The sequence below is a fragment of the Acinonyx jubatus genome, chromosome A1, assembly GCF_027475565.1.
Source record: "Acinonyx jubatus isolate Ajub_Pintada_27869175 chromosome A1, VMU_Ajub_asm_v1.0, whole genome shotgun sequence".
In the NCBI taxonomy this organism is placed as follows: Eukaryota; Metazoa; Chordata; class Mammalia; order Carnivora; family Felidae; genus Acinonyx; species Acinonyx jubatus.
The window spans coordinates 84,220,163-84,241,000 of NC_069380.1; the positions used below are offsets into that span (position 1 = coordinate 84,220,163).

Consider the following 20,838-nt stretch of genomic DNA (forward strand, 5'->3'; position numbering starts at 1 on the left):
ATAGTAAAACAAAAGAAATAAAAAGCATCTAAATCGGCAAAGAAGAAATCAAACTCCCTATTTGCAGATGACATGGTACTCTATGTAGAAAATCCAAAAGATTCCACAAATATTTGTAGAAGTAATAAATGAATTCAGCAAAATCAACATATATTAAATCAATGTGCAAAATCTCTTGCATTTCTATACACCAATAACAGAACAGCAGACAAATCAAGGAATCACAGTGGTTAAAAGAACTTTGAGTATTCATTTGTTCACAATTTCTCACTTTTGGAAAAGTATGAAATAGCAAAATGTTTCTAGCCTTAAAACTATGACATTTATAAAGTTTCTGAAAAAAAATAAGCAAGAATGCACATAGTTTTGGGAATTGGAGCTAATGAATTAGTGTGTGCATCCTTCTTGAGTAGGATGGTATACATGTGACACAGATTTGTTTGTGAGATTTGTTTGCTTCCATTGACAGTCAGATAACTCTGTAATTTAAAGCATTTTGGACACAGCACAGAATTATTTTCATTGGTGTTTTCAGGGTACCATTTGTCTATTTAAATAATTATAATAGCTTTTAGAGTTCAGCTAAATTCTCAAGCAATGAGATGGGAATGTGTCAGTGGTGACAACTATCAAAGTGATTTCAATGTCATTAAAAAAGAAAAATAATAATTTATGACATTCAGTTTAAGAAATATAACTTTTTTCTTATTATCCATTAATTTTTAAGCAATTTTTAACATAAAATATATGCCAGCTAGATGACTGGCACGTAGTGAAAAAGTAAAAGTAATTTATAAAAGTCAAACAGAAATCTTCAATTCTAATGGGAAAATAAACCTCAAAATAAAAGATAGTATTATTTGACATAGATTTAAAATAACTATGGATAAAATGTTTAAGAAGTTAGAGGACAAATTTGGGATACTGAAAAAAATGAAAATTATACAATGGGAAAGAAAGTAAAATACAGAAGTCAATAATGAAATAATTGAATTAAAAAACCAATGGATAAGATTTACTTCAATCTCAACCAAATTCAAGCATGATTTTTGGGGAAATTAACAAGCTAATTATGAAATATGTATTTAAAAAAGTAAGAAAAATGGAAAGAATTGTGGAAAAAATTAAGTGAAATCTGTCAGATTTAGAAATCTTGAGTCAGATACGTAACTGACTCATCTACCCAGGAAACACTTGAAAATAATTTAAAAAGTTGATTTTAAATGTTATTGCTTAAAAAACAGCAATTATTTGAGGTAATGAAAGTGTCAGCTAAAATTATTGCGGTAATCACTTCTCAATGTATAAGTTTATCATATCATCATGTTATGCACCTTAAAGTTACATACGTTATATCAATAATATTTCAGTAAAGCTGGGGAAACTTATGAAAGATACAGGAAAAAATATATCACCTGGGCAAAAATGTATAAACAAGTAAATGAAGAGCACTTCATTCCTTCCTCATTACATATAGAACAACTAAGTTCACATGGATCATATGACTAAATATAAAAAGTAAAATTATAAAGATTATAGAAGGCATAGGCAAAGATATATTAGAGGTGAAACAACCATTACACAAAAACTGGACTTCCTCAAAAAATGGTATATTGGTAGCTTAAAATATACTTGGCATCATTAGTAATCAAATGCAAATTCAAACCATAGAGATATAAAGCTTTCATAGTCTCAAATGACTTTTAATGACTGTTTTAAAAATATGCACAAAACAAAGCATTGAAAAGTATGCGATATAACAGAATTTTTATCACTAGTGGAAGTTTAATGTTATAAAAGCTGAAAATACTCCTTGATGTTTCTTATAAGATGTAACATGTGCCTATCCTTTGAAACAGCATTAGACTTTTAAACATTAGTAATTTTTATTAGAAAGTGGACCTATAAAAAGTTGGCACATGTTCATTCTAGTTTTTTTTTTCTATAATAATCACACATCAGACCCAATCAAAATAATCACGAGGAAACAAGGGAGAAACAGAGTATGATAAACTCTACATAGCAAAATGTCACTCAGCAATAAAAAAAAAACAAATATTGATATCCACAACCATGTGTGTGGTCCATGGCTACTGCAGTGTCCAGGTCTCTTCCTCTTTCTCCTCTGCTCCTGAGCTCCCCACTGCAGGCCAGGTTCTGAGACCTGTGGTATGAAGGGTGGCCACTGAAACAGCAGCAACAGAACCTGGAAGATAGCAGCCTAAGAGACCAGTGGAGAGTCAATGCCCAGGAGAAGGTTCTGGCTGGAAAACCATCTGAGAAGCTGTGTGTGGGGGGCAGAGTTCCTATTGATGGCGCCTGCAGGGCATTTCCGATAGTCTACACCCTGCGCCAGGCCCAGCAAGCGGGGCAGTAGGCACTGAGGTCCTGACCCAGGAAGAAGGACTACAAATAGGGAGGCAACAGGTGGCTCAGGAAAGGCAGGAAAGTGTGTTAGAGGTGTGGCCAGCAACAACACCAAGCCCCGTTTTAGGAAGGTCAGACATGAAGCTCCCATGCCATCAGGGCCACGTGGTATACAGTGGGGCCAACAGGGAGTGCCCACCACACTCCATGCCTGTACCACCTGAATGGGGAGCCTACTGGCCTCCACAGGGTCACCCCCAGCCCATCCAGGTTCCTCAGCGCCACAGGCACACAGAGGGAGAAGGGGAGGTTCCAACCTGCGGGGAAGGGAGGAGGCCATGACATGGGAAGGATGCTAAGGGACAGAGCACAGCCACAGTCCACCTTCTGGGGTACACCCTGCACAGTCCCACTTACACCCAAGAAGGTCTTCTACCATCACAGGCAACTTTGCACAAGTCCCAGTGAGGGCAGCCCATGAGCCTGTGCTGAGGATAACTACTGACAAGTACAGCACCACCACACAGCCCAGAACAAGTACTGCCACTCAGCCCAGGGTGAGCCCTCAGGCACAGGGAAGAGGTCACAGCCCACTCTTCTTCCCACCTGCATCCACAGAAGATGCTCTGGCACCTCTAAGAACTTCAGGTTTCTGACTGGGAGTCCAGAGCTTGAGTGAGAAGCAGAACTGCCTGAGCCCAGTCTGTAAGTGAGGGAGGGGCGGCCCTAGTGCGCTCAGCCTGGAGGGGCATCCCTGGCACTGCACCTTTACTGAGACAAGGGGCTCCTGGCTTCCAGACCCAGAGGCCAGCCTCCCTCCAGGTTCCCAGGGCCCCATCACCTGGCTCAGCCCCGGCAAGGAACAGGTGCACAGGGTAACAAGGCTGTGCTGTGGGGTAGGGGGTGGGGTGTCTCCTACTCACAAGATTAGACTCAGGGAAGCCACAGTCCTGTGGGATTCCATCAAGGAGCACCACAACCTTGTATTTGTTTTAACTTTGGACTTTATTATTTAGTCAAATTGTAGACAATAGAGGGGAAACATAGATTATGCACAAAAAATGGTCCCTACATCTGTTCTCAAAGGTACAAATTTGTGGACAGAAAAAGACTTAGGTCCGTGCTAGCATCTGGGAGCAGTTCTCCAAGGGCTTACTTAGTTTTATTTTCTTGGATTTTAAGAATTCCTAACATCCTTTTTCATCCTGGATCTTGGGAGACAAATAGTGCTTTAAATGTCCCATATCAGCAATTTTATTCTCCAAGATAAGTGGTATCTGCTAACATAGTTCCTGTGACTGTAGGAGAGAAGGGAGTGGTTTTATAAAAGTACTTCAGGAACTTTTGTGCAAAAGTTAGGTGAATTGGCTGAATCATCTCTATGGTAACAACTTTCTCTTCTTTATTGTCATTACTTCTTGCTGACAACTTAATGTTTCCATTTCCAATTTCTCCACTTGAATAAAATCTTAGTCAATCTTTTGCAAAGGACACCATAACAGCACCTGCAATGTGAGTGTGGTCTTGGCATTCATGTGCAAATTCTCCAGAAGGCATCTGACCCCACAAACTGTACAAGAATGTTCAGTTACCTCAAGTTCAGTCCATGAAAATGTGTCATGTACAAGTCTTCTCAGCCCTGATACTAACCTTGCCAGTCATGTGACCCAGCCTCAGCCATGACCTGACTCTGGACCCAGTGGACTCCTACAGTGGACTCTTTATCCTACAGGCTGGATAAGGTGCCACTGTTTTAGTGTACTGAAATTCCATTTGTAATTGGGCTAAAGTTATTCAATAAGTTTCCCTTATAATCCATAGAATATACAGTGATAGTTTAATTTTCATTCTTTTTTTAAAGTTTATTTTGAGAGAGTCAGAGACAGCATGAGTAGGGAAAAGGCAGAGAGAGAGGGAGAGAGAGAGAGAACCCCAAGCAGTCTCTGCACTGTCAACATGGAGCCCTATTCAGGGTTCAAAACTGCAAAACCATGAGATCATGATCTGAGCCAAAATCAAGATTCATACATTTAAACTACTGAGCCACCCAGGCACCCCTAATTTCTTTCTTAATATTGATATTTTGTGAGTTCTCTCTTTTTTTACTCAGTAGGGTCTTACATATTTTATTATTTTTTTTCTAAGAGCCAATATTTATTTGACTTGAATTCCTGCATTCTGTATATATTTTCTACTTCATATTGACTTGGGTTTATTCGTATTATTATTTTCTGTTACCTACTTTCAGTAAAGTATGCTTTTTCTGGTTGTGTTATGTGGAAATTTGCATAACATATTTTCAACCTGTTATTCTGATTAAGGTGTTTAAAGTTGTAATTTCACCATGAAGCCCTGCATTAGGAAGAAACCACAAATTTTGTGTTGTGCTTTTATTGTCAATATTAAAATACTTTCAAGGTATTTTCTATTTTGTTTTTTTTATTTTTTCTTATTCCCAAGGATTACATAGAAATGGTTACTTAATTCTCAATTCTTTGAGAATTTTTATAAACATTATATTTTATTGAATTCTAATTTAACTCCATTATTAGAATATATGCTTCATATGATTTCCTTCCTTTGAACTATGTTGAGAATGATTTATGCACCAGCCTATGGTCTGTCTTGATGAACTTTCCATATTCACTTCTTGAGAGTTTGAAGGCATTCAGAGACTGTCACTCCAAAATATGCCACTTTGGCATGTGGATTGTTTTTAGTTTTAGGCTCTAGCAATAGCAGGTGCATAAGGACACTCGGACCCTCCTTTTTATTCTGAAAGCAGGAGATAAAACTCCCTGTGAAACGTGCCCTCCTATACAAGTAGGGAGACATCCTTATCACCAGAGACAGGGAATTTAGGATTGACAAGGCTGTAAAAACAAACCCTGTTAATTCTTCACTATTTCTACGTGTAGCCCAAACCCCTCTGTTTTGCAAATTCTTCAGAAATTTGTTGTTTCCTCTTTTGAAAGATATAACATTTTCCTGCTCTGGTCACAAATTCAGGTCTTCATTGCTTTCTAAAGGCTCTCGTGTATGTGTAAAATCTCAATGAAACTTGGACACTTTTCTCCTGTTAATCTGGTTTATGTCAATTTAATCCTTAGGCCCAGCCAGAGACTCTAAGAAGGCAGAAGAGAATTTTTCCTTCTCTACACATAGAATGTGTGTTCTGAAGATAGTGTGTTGTTTTAATGTTTAACTGGATCAAATTGTTTGACAGTATTTGGAAATTCTATATACTTACTGATATTTTTACTGATAATTACTTAGTATTTATCAATTATGGGGAGAGAAGATATTAAAATCTCTGACTATGATACAGACTCAGCAAGTTTTCCTTGCACTTCCATAAATATTTGGCTTTATGGGGTTGGATGTTCTGTTGCATTGTTACATAATTTGATAATTTGAAATATTATCCCTTTCTTTAAACCATATCATTTTTCCAGTATGTAATACTCTTGATTATATCTCTCAATAGTCTTCACCTTGAAATTTATTTGGTAAATGTCATTGGTCACCATTTTCCCTCTGCTTAATATGCCCATAGGATATCTTCTGTATTCTATCCTTTTCTTTTTATGCATATCTCTCTTTAGAATGCATCTTTTATAGACAGTGTAAATCAAGTTCTTCTTTACCCAGTCTGAGACTTTCTGTCATTACTTGGTGTTTTGTGTTTTAAGTCTATTCCTATTTAATTAAATTTCTCATTCCAATTTTAATTCTACCTGATTACTTATTGTCCCTTCATCCTGATTGCTACTGCTGTTGTTCCTCAGTTTGTCCTTTCCTGTCTTCCTTCCTACCTTCCTTCCTTCCTTCCTTCCTTTCCTTCTTTCTTCTTTTTCATTCCTCTTTCTTTTTTTCTTTCTTTCTTTTTTCTTTCTTTCTCTTTCTTTTTGTTAATGACACATTATTTTACTGTTCCCTTTCCTTTCTTCCACTATACTGTCACTATACATCCATACTTCCTACTTGCCTCTTCTTCCCCTTGAATCCACCGTGAGATTTTTTTGAAGGATAGAATACACTTTATTAGTATAAATGACATATAACCCTTATAAAGTGGCAACACAAGTAGAAATTTGATAAATTTTTCTATAATTTATAGAAATTATCATTTTTTCTATGCATTTTTCCTCCTGTATGACCAGAATCAACAATAATTTTTTTATTTTATTTTTACTATTTTACTTTTTGTCCTCATTGTTTTAAATTTAATTCCCAGTTAGTTAACATATAGTTTAATAATGATTTCAAGAGTAGTATTTTGTGACTCATCACTTACATATAACTCCCAGTGATCATCCCAACAAGTGTCCTCCTTAATGCCCATCACCCATTTAGCCCATCCCCTGTCACCACCCTCTAGCAACCCTCAGGTTATTCTCTGTGTTTAAGACACCCTTATGGTTTGTCTCCCTCTCTGTTTTTAATCTTATTTTTTCTTCCCTTCCCCTATGTTCATCCGTTTTGTCTTATTCCAAATATGAGTGAAATCATGTGATATTTGTCTTTTCTGACAAATTTTTCTGACTCATTTCAGTTAGGATTGTACACTCTAGTTCTATCCACACTGTTACAAATGACAAGATATCATTATTTTTTATCACTGAGTAATATTCCATAGTTTATATGTATACCACATCTGCTTTATCCATTTATCAGTCAGTGGGCATTGGACTCTTTCCATACTTTGGCTATTGTTGATAGTGCTACTATAGACACTGGGATGCATGTGAACCTTCAAATCACAATTTTTGTATACTTTGGATAAATACCCAGTAGTGCAATTGCCAGATCATAGGGTAGTTCTATTTTGAATTTTTTGAGGAGCCTCCATATTGTTCTCCAGAGAGGCTGCACCATTTTTCATTCTCACCAGTAGTGTAAAAGGGTTCTTCTTTCTCTGCCTCCTCTGAAACCACCTTGAGATTTCTAGTGTCCACTTCCTGCACCTGCATACACTTCCTCTTCCTATGCCCTATTTCTCAAATATAAATAATCATTAGTCAACTTTTATTACATATATATATATACATATGTGTATATATATACATATATATAAACTCTGTTATTGCACATTAGATACTTTTATGGTGTTTATATATATATATACTTACTATCTTGTTAATTTTGTGTGTGTGTGTGTGTGTGTGTGTGTGTGTGTGCATGTGTGGTGTGTGTTTAGTAAGAGAGAGAGAGAGAGAGCCAGTTGGGGACAAGCATAGAGAGGGAGACATACAATCCAAAGCAGGCTCCAGGCTCTGAGTTGTCAGCACAGAGCCCGACACCAGGCTTGAACTCACAAACTGTGAGACCATGACCTGAGCTAAAGTCGGACGCTTAACCGACAGCTACCCAGATACCCCACTCTCTTGTCTTTTAGATGACATGATAAAAATAAAGTAAAATTGCTCATATTTGCTAACTTGTTAACCATTTGGTGACTTTTGCTCAAATAAATTAATACAAGTTTCCATTTGGAGTAATTTTACATCAGCCTGAAGATATCTTTTAACATTTTCTGTCGTCTACACGGGCTGGTGACACATTATTTCTGCTTTGTTTTATTTTAATAAGGAAGGTCCTTACTTTATTATCATTTTTAAGGATATGGATGTTTGAATTCCAGAGGTTTTTTTATTATTATTTGTTTTTATTTTTTTAGCCCCTCAACATGTCTTTCTGTTGTCAATTGCTTACCAATTTTTCATGAAAACTCAGAGATGACTTTTAGCCATTTCTCTACATATTAAATGTGACTTTATTTCCTGTGGTTACTTGCAAATTTTATCTTTAGTGCAGGTTTACAGCAGTTTGACTAGTGTGTGCCTAGATGTTGTTAACTTGATAATGATTTTGGTGAGATTTGCTACCCTTATTTTTCTTTTCGTGGAAATCTGTCAGTTTAAATATCTGAATTGGGAATTAAATCAATCACTATTTTTTTCATATTTTTTCCTCACAAAACACCTGTTTCCACTGTGGGAATATAAATATACATAGATTAAAGAATGTCATATTGTGACGAGGCTCCGTTTGGTGCTACTCATTGTTTTGTCATTGTTTTCCCTCTATTCCTCAGTTTAGATAATTCATATGAATTGCCTTCATGTTCAATTTCCCATTTTTCTGCTATCTCTAGCCAGCAGTTTAGAAGTATGGAAAACTTCCTGTATCTTGTATAACCACCATTTTTCCTAAAGAAGAATTTCTAATATTACCATTCACCAAATTATTACTTCCTAGCTTGTGCAAAAATGGTATCTTAATTGTCCTTAACAAATCCATATTGCTAAATTTCTCCTTCTATATTTTTGCTCTTTAATTATCCTATATTGTTATAGTGCCTCTGTCACTTTAAATGTATTAGATTTTCATGTGTATCAGTAGTACTAAATTGCAAAACACATGTACTTGAAGAAACTGTGGGAAAAATATATATATCTTTGGAAGGTTTTCATATAAATAGTAATGTCATAAATAAAATTGAACTAAAATGAAGTATAAAGCAAATTAATAATGCATATGTTATTCCAAAGTATGATAGAGTTTATGCCCCTACTAAAACATTTCAAATTCTATTCCAAGGTGTAATTCTTGTGTGTGTGTGTGTGTGTGTGTGTGTGTGTGTGTTTGAGTTCAACTTGTTGGATTGTAGACAAAGTTTTTAGAGCAGTCTTATACCTAATGCAAACACACACACACATATTAATTACAATTTAATTTATTATGATGATTTAAAATAATATATACATTTCCAACCAAGTGATATCTGAAACTGAGTTTTTAGTAAATACTATACTATTACTTCTATTACTAAACACATCATCATCTATTAGCACTTATAAATGAAAATATTAATTATTGTAACAAAATCTTCAAAATCTAACATACACATGAAAGCTGTATATTTGGTTATCAAGTTAAAATACTTTCATAGCACACATTATTTGTTAATTTACGTACATCATGGGGCTTTGCTGGAATCATGGGTGAAGCTGAGGATCCCAGAATTAAACTGACTCTCATGAATCATGTCACTTGGACCTCATCCCCTTGAGGAAGTTCCAGCCCTTGGCCAAGCTGTCCTTCAGAGCATCTTTCATGGTTTCATTCCGTAGACCGAAGATGAAGGGATTCAGGAGGGGTGTGAGAACACTAGAGAGGATAAAGAGGATCTTGTTGAGACGTAAGCTGCTCTTCTGGGAGAGGTGGACATACACAAAAATGGAGATCCCATAGCCCATGGAGACCACAGTGAAGTGAGAGGCACATGTAGCAAAGGCTTTGCGTTGACCTTGACCTGAGGGTATCTTCAGAATGGTGGAGATGACATAAACATAGGAGACCACAGTGAGTGAGAGGGAGCTGATGAGCAGGACAAGGGAGCTGAGGAAGTCTAACAGCTCAATGATGTGGATGTCAGCACAGGCCAAGTGGAGGAGGGGGGCACTGTCACTGAAAAAGTGATCAATCACATTGGGGCCACAGTATGGCAGCCCCACCTTAAGGGCAGTGGACGGGAGAATGAGGAGAAAACCACCCACCCAGGAGAGGATAACAAGACGCACACACAGTGAGCTGGTCATAATTGCTGGGTACTGAAGGGGGCTGCAAATGGCCACATAACGATCATAGGACATGACTGCAAAAAGGATAAACTCAGTACATCCAGAGAGGAAGTAGAAATAAGACTGGGTGAAGCATCCACCAAAGGATATGCTCTTTCTGTCTGACAGGAAGCCTGCCAGCATCTTGGGAACAGCACAGGTTGTGGTTAATACTTCACTGAAAGAGAGATTGCTGAGGAAGAAATACATGGGTGAGTGAAGCCTATAATCCATGAGAATCAGCATAATGATTAGGCTGTTTCCAAGGACTGTCACCAAGTAAGCCAATGAAAAAATAAAGAACAGGAGACCCCCAAGAGCTCTGGTGGTTGGTATCCCCACAAGAATAATCTCAGTCACCAATGTCCAATTCCTTCTTTCCATATTTATGTATCTTTTTTACTGTAAAGAGAGTTATAGCATAGGGAAAAGAATGGTGAATCATTCATCAAATTAAGAAATCAAGGAGAAATTTAAAATAAAATTTTAGCTACTTTTTCTAGCAAAATTGAGCAAGACAATTGATATTATGATTGGGTACACCATATCCTACAAAAATACAGCTGAAGAGCTATGAAAATCAATTTTGATAACTCCATCTTTCCTTTCTATATTCTGTAACACTTTGGTGGGGTGTGCTAAATATATAATTACAACTATATATTTTATCAATAAGAACTTTGTCCAGTAAGTGTTCTGATAAAATACACAAATGAAAGATTAGTTGGTACCTGTAAATATAGAAGCAATTTACTTCCAGTGTTTGTCTCATGAAGACTGGGCTGTCCCGATGTTACAAGGGCACATAGAGAGTACAGACTCCAGCTTCAAGCCAATGGTGCATCTAGGGTTCAAGAGCCACGTGGATAGTGGGCACATCTTCCAGGCACATTTTCTCACCTGAGATTCTAGTGCTCCAATGGCCAGTAAAGGCAGAAAAATAAAAATTAATTAGCTTATCTTCCTTTGTATATTTAAAATTACTTTTTAAAGGTTTTATTTAAATCCCAGTTATCTCTATAGATTTCAACTTGTCCTTCTTTTCTAACATTTATTTTTCATTGCATTGTATTGTATTCCATTGAAGTTAACCTCTTCTTGAAATTTTTACAGTGTAAAATATTACACAAATAATGTGTTAATATTTGCAAAAGTGTTGATAATTTTTCTATTATGTTTTTGGAATGTCATATTTGATGGGACAGGGTGATGATTAAAAGTTTGTTTCTGAATAATTTTACAGAAAAGAGGGTTACAATGACTTGGCAGAAGAAGTACAAAAGAATCCTCTAGTTTGACAAATAATCATATACAAAATAACCACGATAATATAACTATAGGGAGATTATATAACTTTGGCAGAAATCAAAGGCATCAATAGTGATTTTCTCCACAAAAAAAAAAAATGGGGATAGAGATAAACATAATCTACTTTTGCAATAACAAACAAAAACACTAAAATCCATTTTGAAAATAATAATCATAAATCTGCAGCAATAAGAATTGTACCAATAAACAATATATTAAGTGGTACAGTTAAACATATAGGACTGGAATGAAAAACTAATGCAATTTTCCAGAAATACACACAACATAAAATGACTCAATACGTAAAAAATATAAGCATTGGTATAAATATTTTAGAAAGCACATGTGAAAAATTGAAATGTGAGTTGTAATATTCATGGTATAAAAACTGTTATCAATGCAAGGAATGCAAAATTAGACGAAAATCAGATCAAAATTTCATGAAACTATATGACATGAGAGATTACATCAAATTTATAGTAGGCAACTTTTAGAAACACAAGCAAAAATAAAAATAACATGGTAGTAAGAAAAATTGACATAATATTTTTATGTTTCAGAAAAATTAAATAATGAATGGTATATGGGGATTATTAAAATAAGGTATTTAGAAATAAATGATAAGAAATATCCATAATATTATGAATGGAATGACAAGTCAAATCCACTAATTGGAATTAATATTCCAAATTATTTATACGTAATATTCAGTTATAACCAAAATATAGGATTGGGTTTATTTCAAAAATGGCCAGAGAGCGCCTGGGTGGCTCAGTCGGTTAGGCCTCCGTCTTCGGCTCAGATCCTGATCTGGCGGTTTGTGAGTCCGAATCCTATGTCAGGCTCTGTGCTACCAGCTCAGAGCGCGTGGAGCCTGCTTCCCATTCTGTGTCTCCCTCTCTCTCTGCCCCTCCCCTGCTCATGCTATGTCTCCCTCTGTCTCAAAAATAATTAAAACATTTTTAAAAATGGCTAATATATTTAAAATATAATCTCTAATTTTTATAGACTCTATTTTTAAGCAATTCAGTAAATGATTTCACAGTATTAGGTACTATGCCATTATTTAGACAAGGCTAAACAATTCAAGGCAAATATCCCAAATATAGTTTGAAGAACTAACTGTAAACATAGTTACATAGTTTAGTTCCCCAAAATAGTTTGAAGAACTATTTGATGAAATGTGCCTTGAAGCAAACCTGGACATTGAATGTTTGGATTGAAGTTAAGATAAGAAAAGGGGTAAAGTAGATATTACAGAAGTGGAGAAATTTTTGACATCCCAAAGAAAGATGTGTGAGAGCATGGAAGTTTATTTCTCATTAAAATGAAGCAATTCTGACTTTCTGAAAGCAAATGTCAGGTTTAGTTCTAATCATATAATATTCTAACTTCCCTAGCATCTCACTTTCACACAAATGTAAAACATTCGATGCAGTTGCATTTGATCTTCTTACTAGAAATGTTTTTACACAGGGAATACCTTTGTTAAGTCCCTCATCTTCTTTCCAAACACAGTAAACCTCTTCCTCTATTACCCCATAGTCTTGTCTCACAAGAAGTGCCCCCTGTCCAATAAAAATGACTTTGATGAAGAAAAAGCAGAAGAAATTCCCATCTTTGTACCACTGGCTTTCCTTTTGAAACTGAATTCTTGGGCCCAGGAAACACTGATTCCCATAAAAACTGTTCAGTCCCAACTCCTTGTGATGACAAAATATCACAGGACAATTCCACAGCACCATGCATTCCAGATGCATAGTTTTGGAGGCTAACATAGTTTTAAAAGCAGCTCCTCAGCCTATGTGCCCACAGAGAGCTTGACTGGGTGGGGAGGAGTCATGTTTTCATTCTCTCTATGTTTGTGAAACTTTTTAATGAGTCTATTCTTCTGAGACTCCCATGTACAAAGAGAACTTTGTGTTCCCAGGAGAAGTTTTAAGACTAAAAGGATGATGTACTTCAAGTAAAATTAATTATTTTCTGTGAAAACTTGGCTAAAATGTTTTAGGTAATTCTTTTTTTAATCTATAAGTATTCTGTCCTATGATATCAGGAGCATATGTACTCCATTATTTGTTTTTATTACTTTTCAGTTGATGACTCTGATTAAAGTGCAAACATGATTTCACCATAATGTGCCTGTCTAATAAGTATGAAAGATTTATTCACCAAACATAATCTAATTACTTGACCTGAAGCCTACAAGCAGGATGGTAAATATTGATGAAGCTTAAAAAAGGATCCCTGGGTAGGGGCAAGATCTATTGGACATGCAAAGTAAGTTTGTGTGGATGATGATAAGGGTCTCAATTTTTCTGATCATTTTATTATCATTTTTCCCCAAAGAACAAACATTTTTCATTTGTTTATGTTCTATGTACTTGTGGTAGTACTACATGTGTGTATATTTTAAAAAGATTTATTTATAATTATTGCTGAATATATATTGTTTTCCTGTCCTGGCAGGAATTATTTTATGTGAGCTAAAAATAATATTCTCTTCTACACTGTTGTATTCACAAATGTAATTTCTTCTCCCATAAATGAGTGTCTGCACCTTTCTCATTTAGATATAATGAGATATAATGAAATTGATGTTTTAATGCCTAATATGGATGTCCAGCTAGCTGTGTTCCCTCTGAAAGCATTATAATTACTTTTCTTTCCTCCTAGGGTCCTCTGAATATTATATATATTAATATACACACACTGTGTAGTAACTACACAGTGTAGAAATATACTACATTCTAAGTATATTTATGCTTTTCTCAAACTTTTAGTGAAATTATTCAGAATAAATATTTCATTCACCTTGGATATTTTAATACTTAATATAGTGGCATATAGGAACTGGTTGAAAGTATTTTATGAATGTTTGAATGAATGAATGAATGAATGACTATGGGAAATTGACAGTATTGTCTGTTATTCATGAAGAGTGGCAAAATCTGTAAGATTTCATTACGTTTCAAAAAAAGGATTGTAAATGCAACCTTCACACTATGGACTGAAGTCTAATGAAGGTCTTATCCAAAAAGAATAGAGAATTTGGAGGCTAGGAACTTATTGAAGGTAAATAAGAAAGTGGCTTCATATAATTTATGCTAAAATTATACCATGAACAGATATTATGGCCTTATAATTTATTCCCAATGAACAATATCTGACAGAATAAATCACATAATATACAGGAAGCCTTGAATTATACATAAGCAAAACTACCATGAGAAAACGTTGTATTTTATAGCTTCTTTTGAGGCAGAAGAGAATAGTTGTGCCTTTCTCTATTTCAATTCCTTTCCTCTGTGAAAACCAAAATATTTTTCATTTTTAGAAGTTATATTTCAAATTTGTGAATTATGACGTTTTTCCTAGTTTAGGGCTCCATAGGACCAAACAGATCTTCCTGACTTTTTTCCATATCTTCCTCTTCTTCAAGGTGTAACTTAATATGATCTCCTTGAAAGGGATTTTGGTGCTACTCCACTGCCCACCAACCCATTTCACCTCCACAGCTATGATTTCAGAAACCCACCATGTGACCATTAAGCTGGGCTGTCATACAAGTTTTAGGTTTTTTGTGTGCTACTTTTATCTGTCTAGAGTATTATGCATTTAAGGAAAGGAACCATACCCAGAATTCACTACTGTTATGTTCAATGTCTAGCATGGTGATCAATAATTACTATAATGATTTCTATTATGAATTCTCACACTATTTCCATAGACCTCATAAGATCAGAAAGTAATGAATCTCCTCAAATAGTTAATTTAAAAAAAGAGTTATGAAATATAAATTTGGAGAAAGATAATTTATCCATAACTTGAAAATACAAATACATATTATGATAATTTTAATCGACATTTTATATATGTAACATAATTTTAGCAATAATAATCATATACACTTTTATTACCTGCTTTTCTCCATGACACTACTTTATAAACTATACCCTATATGTCTATTCCATATTTTAAATTTATTTATTTGTCTATAGGTAACTTACACAGATGGTATTATCCATCACAGTTGCCAATATGTTTTACATGTAAGGAAAAAATAATATAAACATAGAGGAGGCTCTTTGAAAGAACAATGGGGCAGTAGACATGAAAGGGAATAAAATGATTTTTGAGATAAAAATGTTATGGTAGAACAATGTCACAGCATTTTAAGAACATGATGACAAGTATGAGCATTTAACATGTGATATATTAAAAGAATAAATTCAGGAAGAAGAAAAGATAATAATAAGGCACATGTGGTGAAAATATATTGAGAACACCAGACAGCTTATAATGTAATTTGGCTTGATGTAAAAAAATATATATATAAAAGCTTAACTAATATTTATTATGTAACAAAATAAAAAAAAATAATGGAAACACAATTTTATATGAATAAATTCTGTTCAATTATTTTGTATGTGACCAAAATCAGAAATAGTCATAAAATATATTTGTGTATCATCATCTTATTATAAAGTACATTACACATATATAAGATATTGTAACTTCATTTGTCAGACTCAGAAATTCTTGGGTTCTGCCTGTTGTCCCAGCAAATTATTAATATTATTTGACATCACCATCACTGTGTCCCACTTTAGACAATAAAGTATATGGTTATTCTACCAATAGGACAACACATTTGGTAATTAATTTCTTAAACTGATTTTCTTCTGCCTTCCCTTCTTTTGCTGATGTTCAGCAACATGAAAAATTCAAGAGCAAGAGAGCAGAATAGAAAATATCAGCTTTTATCACCCTCCCAACACACAAAACAAAATTAGATTATAATAATAAATAAAAATAAAAGAAACAAACTAAAGTAGCCCTTGCAGGGCTTGAAAGTAAAATTAAGAGTCTACAGTAACAGAGTGGAGCACAATATGGAGAATCACCACACAGAGAGGACCACTCAGGAGACTAACAGAGTGAAGACATCTGGCAATGTGTGGAGAGGCTACACAGACACAGGGGGAGGCTACTAGTATCTGTCATGCAGCAGGTGCCATTGCCATGTTGAGTGGCTTCCTCTGCTGAAGACCCTAACAGTCTGGGCTGTTGTGGACTCCACCAGCCTCACAACAGCTACAGACTCCCCACAACTGTCACAGCATGGGGACCCTGCAGTGTTCATCATCACAGACCAGAGTTGACTGCTGTTGCAGAAGACACTGAAAGCTCTCACCACTGAGGTAAACAGCGGCCATTGCTGGGAGACGCAGCTCTGCTCCATCATCCCAGAAGGAATTGCTGTTGTTTTACCACAGGACTAAGGTTGTGAATATCCCTACCTGCCCTGTGGATCCCCTGAACCCTAGAGTCATAACTCATCCATGTATGCTTGAGCGCCAAACTATAGCTCTGTACACCTCCCCATGTACCCATCCTCCAGACTCCAGCTCCACAGCTATTCCTTATATGCCCATGTTCCAGGCAGTAGGACCAATGCCACTGCAAGCTAGCCAGTGCCCCAGACTCCAGAGCTGTTGTCACACTGTGAGAACGTATGCAACAGTCCCAGCTCTGTGGCTGCTCCACTGGCAGCCACCCATCAGACACTAGTGCAATCACCACTGAGAGAGGTCTCAAATAAACCACCTAATTTATGACTCAAGAAAGTAGAAAATGAGCACATTAAACCCAAGTTACTACAAGGAAGGAAATAACTGAGAGCAGTAAAGAAATCAGGTAAATGGAGACTAGAAAAACACTAGAAAAACTAAATTGACAAAAGTTTAAGTACACTAAAGAAAGTGAGAATATGCAAATAAACAATATCAGAAATGAAAGAGGAGACATTAAAACCAATACTGCAGATATACAAAGTATGGATAGTTATATGCCAAGAAATTTGATAACCTATAAAAGTAAGATAAATTCGTAGAAATATAACCCACCAAGATGGAATCATGAGAACTCGGAAAGCTGAGCAAATAACTAGTAAAAGAGATTGAATCAGTAATCAAAAATCTCCTAACAACACAAGCCCAAGAACAGATAGATTCACTAGTGAATTCTACCAAACAGTCAAGAATAATTAACATCAATCCTTCTCCAACTCATCCAAGGTATTGAAAAGTGAGGAATACTTCAAAATTCATTTTATTGGAGCATCATTATCTCTGTAAATAAGCAGCTCAGACTTTTGTTAAAGGTCCATCAACCAAAGACCACCTAGTTGCCTATTCAACTTGTACTTTTCAGAACTTGGGAAATAGCCCCAGGATGGTTTCAGAGACCCAATGAACTCACTGTGAGATAGCCATAAGCTAAAACTCAATTGAATATCTCACCTCCATAAACCCCTACTCTGACTGATGAACCACAGTGATATGTTAATTTTCTTGGAATTAATGTCAATATCCATTAACTCCTACAAAATCTGATTGTTCCCCTTTCCTCAATGCACATTTACACTGATAAGCGGCACGGGTTCTTTTGGAGACAGTTGAGAGGGACATTTAACATTATAGTATGTTTTTACTGTAGTGGGATCTTGCCTCAAGGGAACATGAATTCCCCTTCATTCAAAGTGTCCTGGATTTCAAATCTGGGTTAAGTCTGGGATTTGACTGATGATTATGATTTTCTGTTTTGGGATTTCAAGTTAGACTTCTGTTCACTTGACCCACATTGCTTTGACTTATTCAAACCAAATAAGGATTTAGTTACTGCCCATCTAACACTTTTCATGAGTACACCATGATGAGCTAGTTAATGCCCTACATCTCAGTGAATCAGACTATTGTGATTGTTGTTTTGACTCCATTATGCATTATGATAATCACACACATATTGACTGTAATTGATTATTACATACCTTCCAGCACCTGATCCCATTGTCCCCTTTGTATTTAGGGATACCAGTACAGTGGTAGCAGTTTCTGCTGTAATTTCTGACCTGCAGAAAAAAGGACTCCAGAATTTTCCAAAGATACTGGGGCTCTCCTCTCAAAGTAATTACTCACAGTCATGGTGAAAAGTGTATCTACTAGACCTTCCTGCATCAGATGAGTTGGTCTCACATGACAAAGTCCATTCTAATATACTTATCTCCTTAATCCTTTGGATTGTTACTCTAACAATTTTGCATTCCCACCAGCAATGAATGAGAATGGTGTCTGTTGTTCAACATTCTTACCAGCAATAAGTATTTATAGGGTTGGTATTTATTTATTTATTTATTTAATACAGTTCTGGCATTTCAACATCATGTAATGTAGCACATCCTTGGGCCCTTGTTTCAGCCAACTAACCAAATCATCAGAATCCTTACAGGTTGCTTTAAGAATTTACTAAACATGTGGTGGCTTAAAACAACAGAAAATTATTCTTCACAGCCTGGAGATCAGAAGTCTGAAATCAAGGTGTCAGCAGGTTTAACTCATTATGGAGGCTCTGGGGAGAATCTGTTCCATGCCTCTCTCCTATCTTCTGGTTGATATTAGCAATGCTAGGCATTCCGTGGTTTATAGATTATCACTCCAGTCTCTACATCTATACACAAAATTCACATGCAACTTTTTTTATAAACAAAAGTTTTCTAATCAGTTGAATAAATAACAAGGGACATTATTGTCAGATAATATATGTTTAAGTTTAGCTTTGTTAGAAACTGTCAGATAACCCATCTTCAAAAGAGGGTTTACAGGGGTGACTGGGTGGCTCAGTTGGTTAAGTGTTGGGCTTCAGCTCAGGTCATGATCTCAGGGTTTGTGGGTTTGAGCCCTGCCTTGGGTTCTGTGCTGATAGCTCAGAGCCCGGAGACTGCTTCGAATTCTGTGCCTCCCTCTCTCTCTGTTCCTCCCCCACTCACACTCTCTCAGAAATAAACATTAAAAATTTTTTTTTAAAAAAAGAGACTATACTACTTTGCATTCCCACCAGCAATGAATGAGAATGGTGTATGTTGCTCAACATTCTTACCAGCAATAGGTATTTCTAGGGTTAGTATTTATTTATTTTTTTTTCATTTATTATCTTACTTATTCTAAAAGGGCTATAGGGAAATTGGTTTTAATGTCCATTTCCAGAATGACCATAGATGTGAAGCATCTTTTCTTAGGTTAATTTTCCACCTCGACATATTCTTTTCCAAGAGGTACATTCAAATATTTTCCACATTTTCAAAACTGAGTTGTTTGTGTACTGGTGAATTTTAAGCTTCCTTTGTACATTTGTATATAAGCTCCTTATCTGATACATGATTTGTAAATATTTTCTCCCAGTCATTGCCTTGGATTTTCACTCACTTAATAATACCTTTAGCAGGGCAAAGTTTTAATTTTAATAAAGTTCAACTTTCAATTTTTTCTTTCCTGTATCATGCTTTGAATGTTGTACCTAAAAAGTCATCGTTCCAACAAATGTCATTATAGATAATCTATGTTTTATCTCTAAAGTTTTATAATGTTGAATTTTATCTATCATCTATCTATTTTGCTATTTGTAAAAGATGTAAGGTGAGTGTCTAGAATTTTTTTGTATATCGATATTGAATTATTACAGCACAATTTGTTGAAGACACTGCCTTTCCTCCATTGCGTTCCCTTTAAGCCATTGTTGATAATTAGCTAACTGTAATATATAGGTGTGTATTTCTGGGCTTCCTGTCCTGTTTTATTGATCTGTTTGATTTTTCTTTTACCAATACCATACAGTCATGATTACTGTAGATTTATAATAAGCCTTGAAACCAGTTTGTTTAAATCTTCCTAGTTTGTTTTCATTTTCTAGCATTATCTTGGCTATTCTATGCACTTTGTGTCTTAGATAAATTTTAGGATACATCTGTTAATACCTATGAAATTATACTTTGGGATTTTCGCTTGGATTGTGTTGAATATGTAGATCAAGTTGGGAAGAACTGACATCTTGACGATATTGAATTTACCAACATGTAAACATAGAAAATATCCATGTGTATTTAGATTTTTTTTTATTTCTTCCATCAGTATTTTTGTAGTTTTTCACATATAGAACCTGTAAATATATTGTTGGATTTGTGTAGAAATATTTCATTTCGTTTGGTACCATTGTATATATACCTATATATTTTTAAATTCTAGCTGTCCGTAGCTGGCGTATAGGACAGCAAATGAAGCTTGTGTACTGCTCTTGTACAACACAACCTTGATAATCTCTTAATAACATCAGAGTTCTGAGCTGATCTAAGAGTCAATAGATATAAAGTTGGTCAATTAAGGCTGTGAACCAAAGTGAAAGTAATAAGCAAAAACTTTATTCACTTAATTAGGCAAGAGGCAAGAAAGAAGGTACCAGCTGCCCCAGTGTTCCCTTTTTTCCCCATGGAATGACACTGGGTTAATGTCTTATGCATCAGAGTACAAGGAGGAATCATGTCACTGCTGAGATACCCCCATGTTGGGGATCATGTTCAAAAAGACATGACTGCCAATTGACCTGTAAGTTAGACCCAAACACTTGGAGGCTCTCTGATCTCTGTCCTGCCCCTGGAATGTGGGTTCTGCTTAATTTTATGGTTCCCAGAAGCTGTTCCAAGGAC

The 20,838-nt window shown here is 35.5% G+C and overlaps 1 protein-coding gene across 1 annotated transcript; it reads right to left on the minus strand.

Moving 5' to 3' along the window:
- Nucleotides 1–9,419: 9,419 nt before the first annotated feature.
- Nucleotides 9,420–10,591, minus strand: LOC128314699 (olfactory receptor 6M1-like). Its single transcript, XM_053218024.1, has one exon. The coding sequence runs from the start codon at nt 10,374–10,376 to the stop codon at nt 9,420–9,422; it is 957 nt and encodes a 318-aa protein (XP_053073999.1). The 5' UTR covers nt 10,377–10,591.
- Between the last annotated feature and the right edge of the window lie 10,247 nt (nt 10,592–20,838).

Excerpts from the sequence above, each read along its gene's own strand:
- LOC128314699 (XM_053218024.1), bottom strand. The coding sequence starts at position 10,376 with ATGGAAAGAAGGAATTGGACATTGGTGACTGAGATTATTCTTGTGGGG.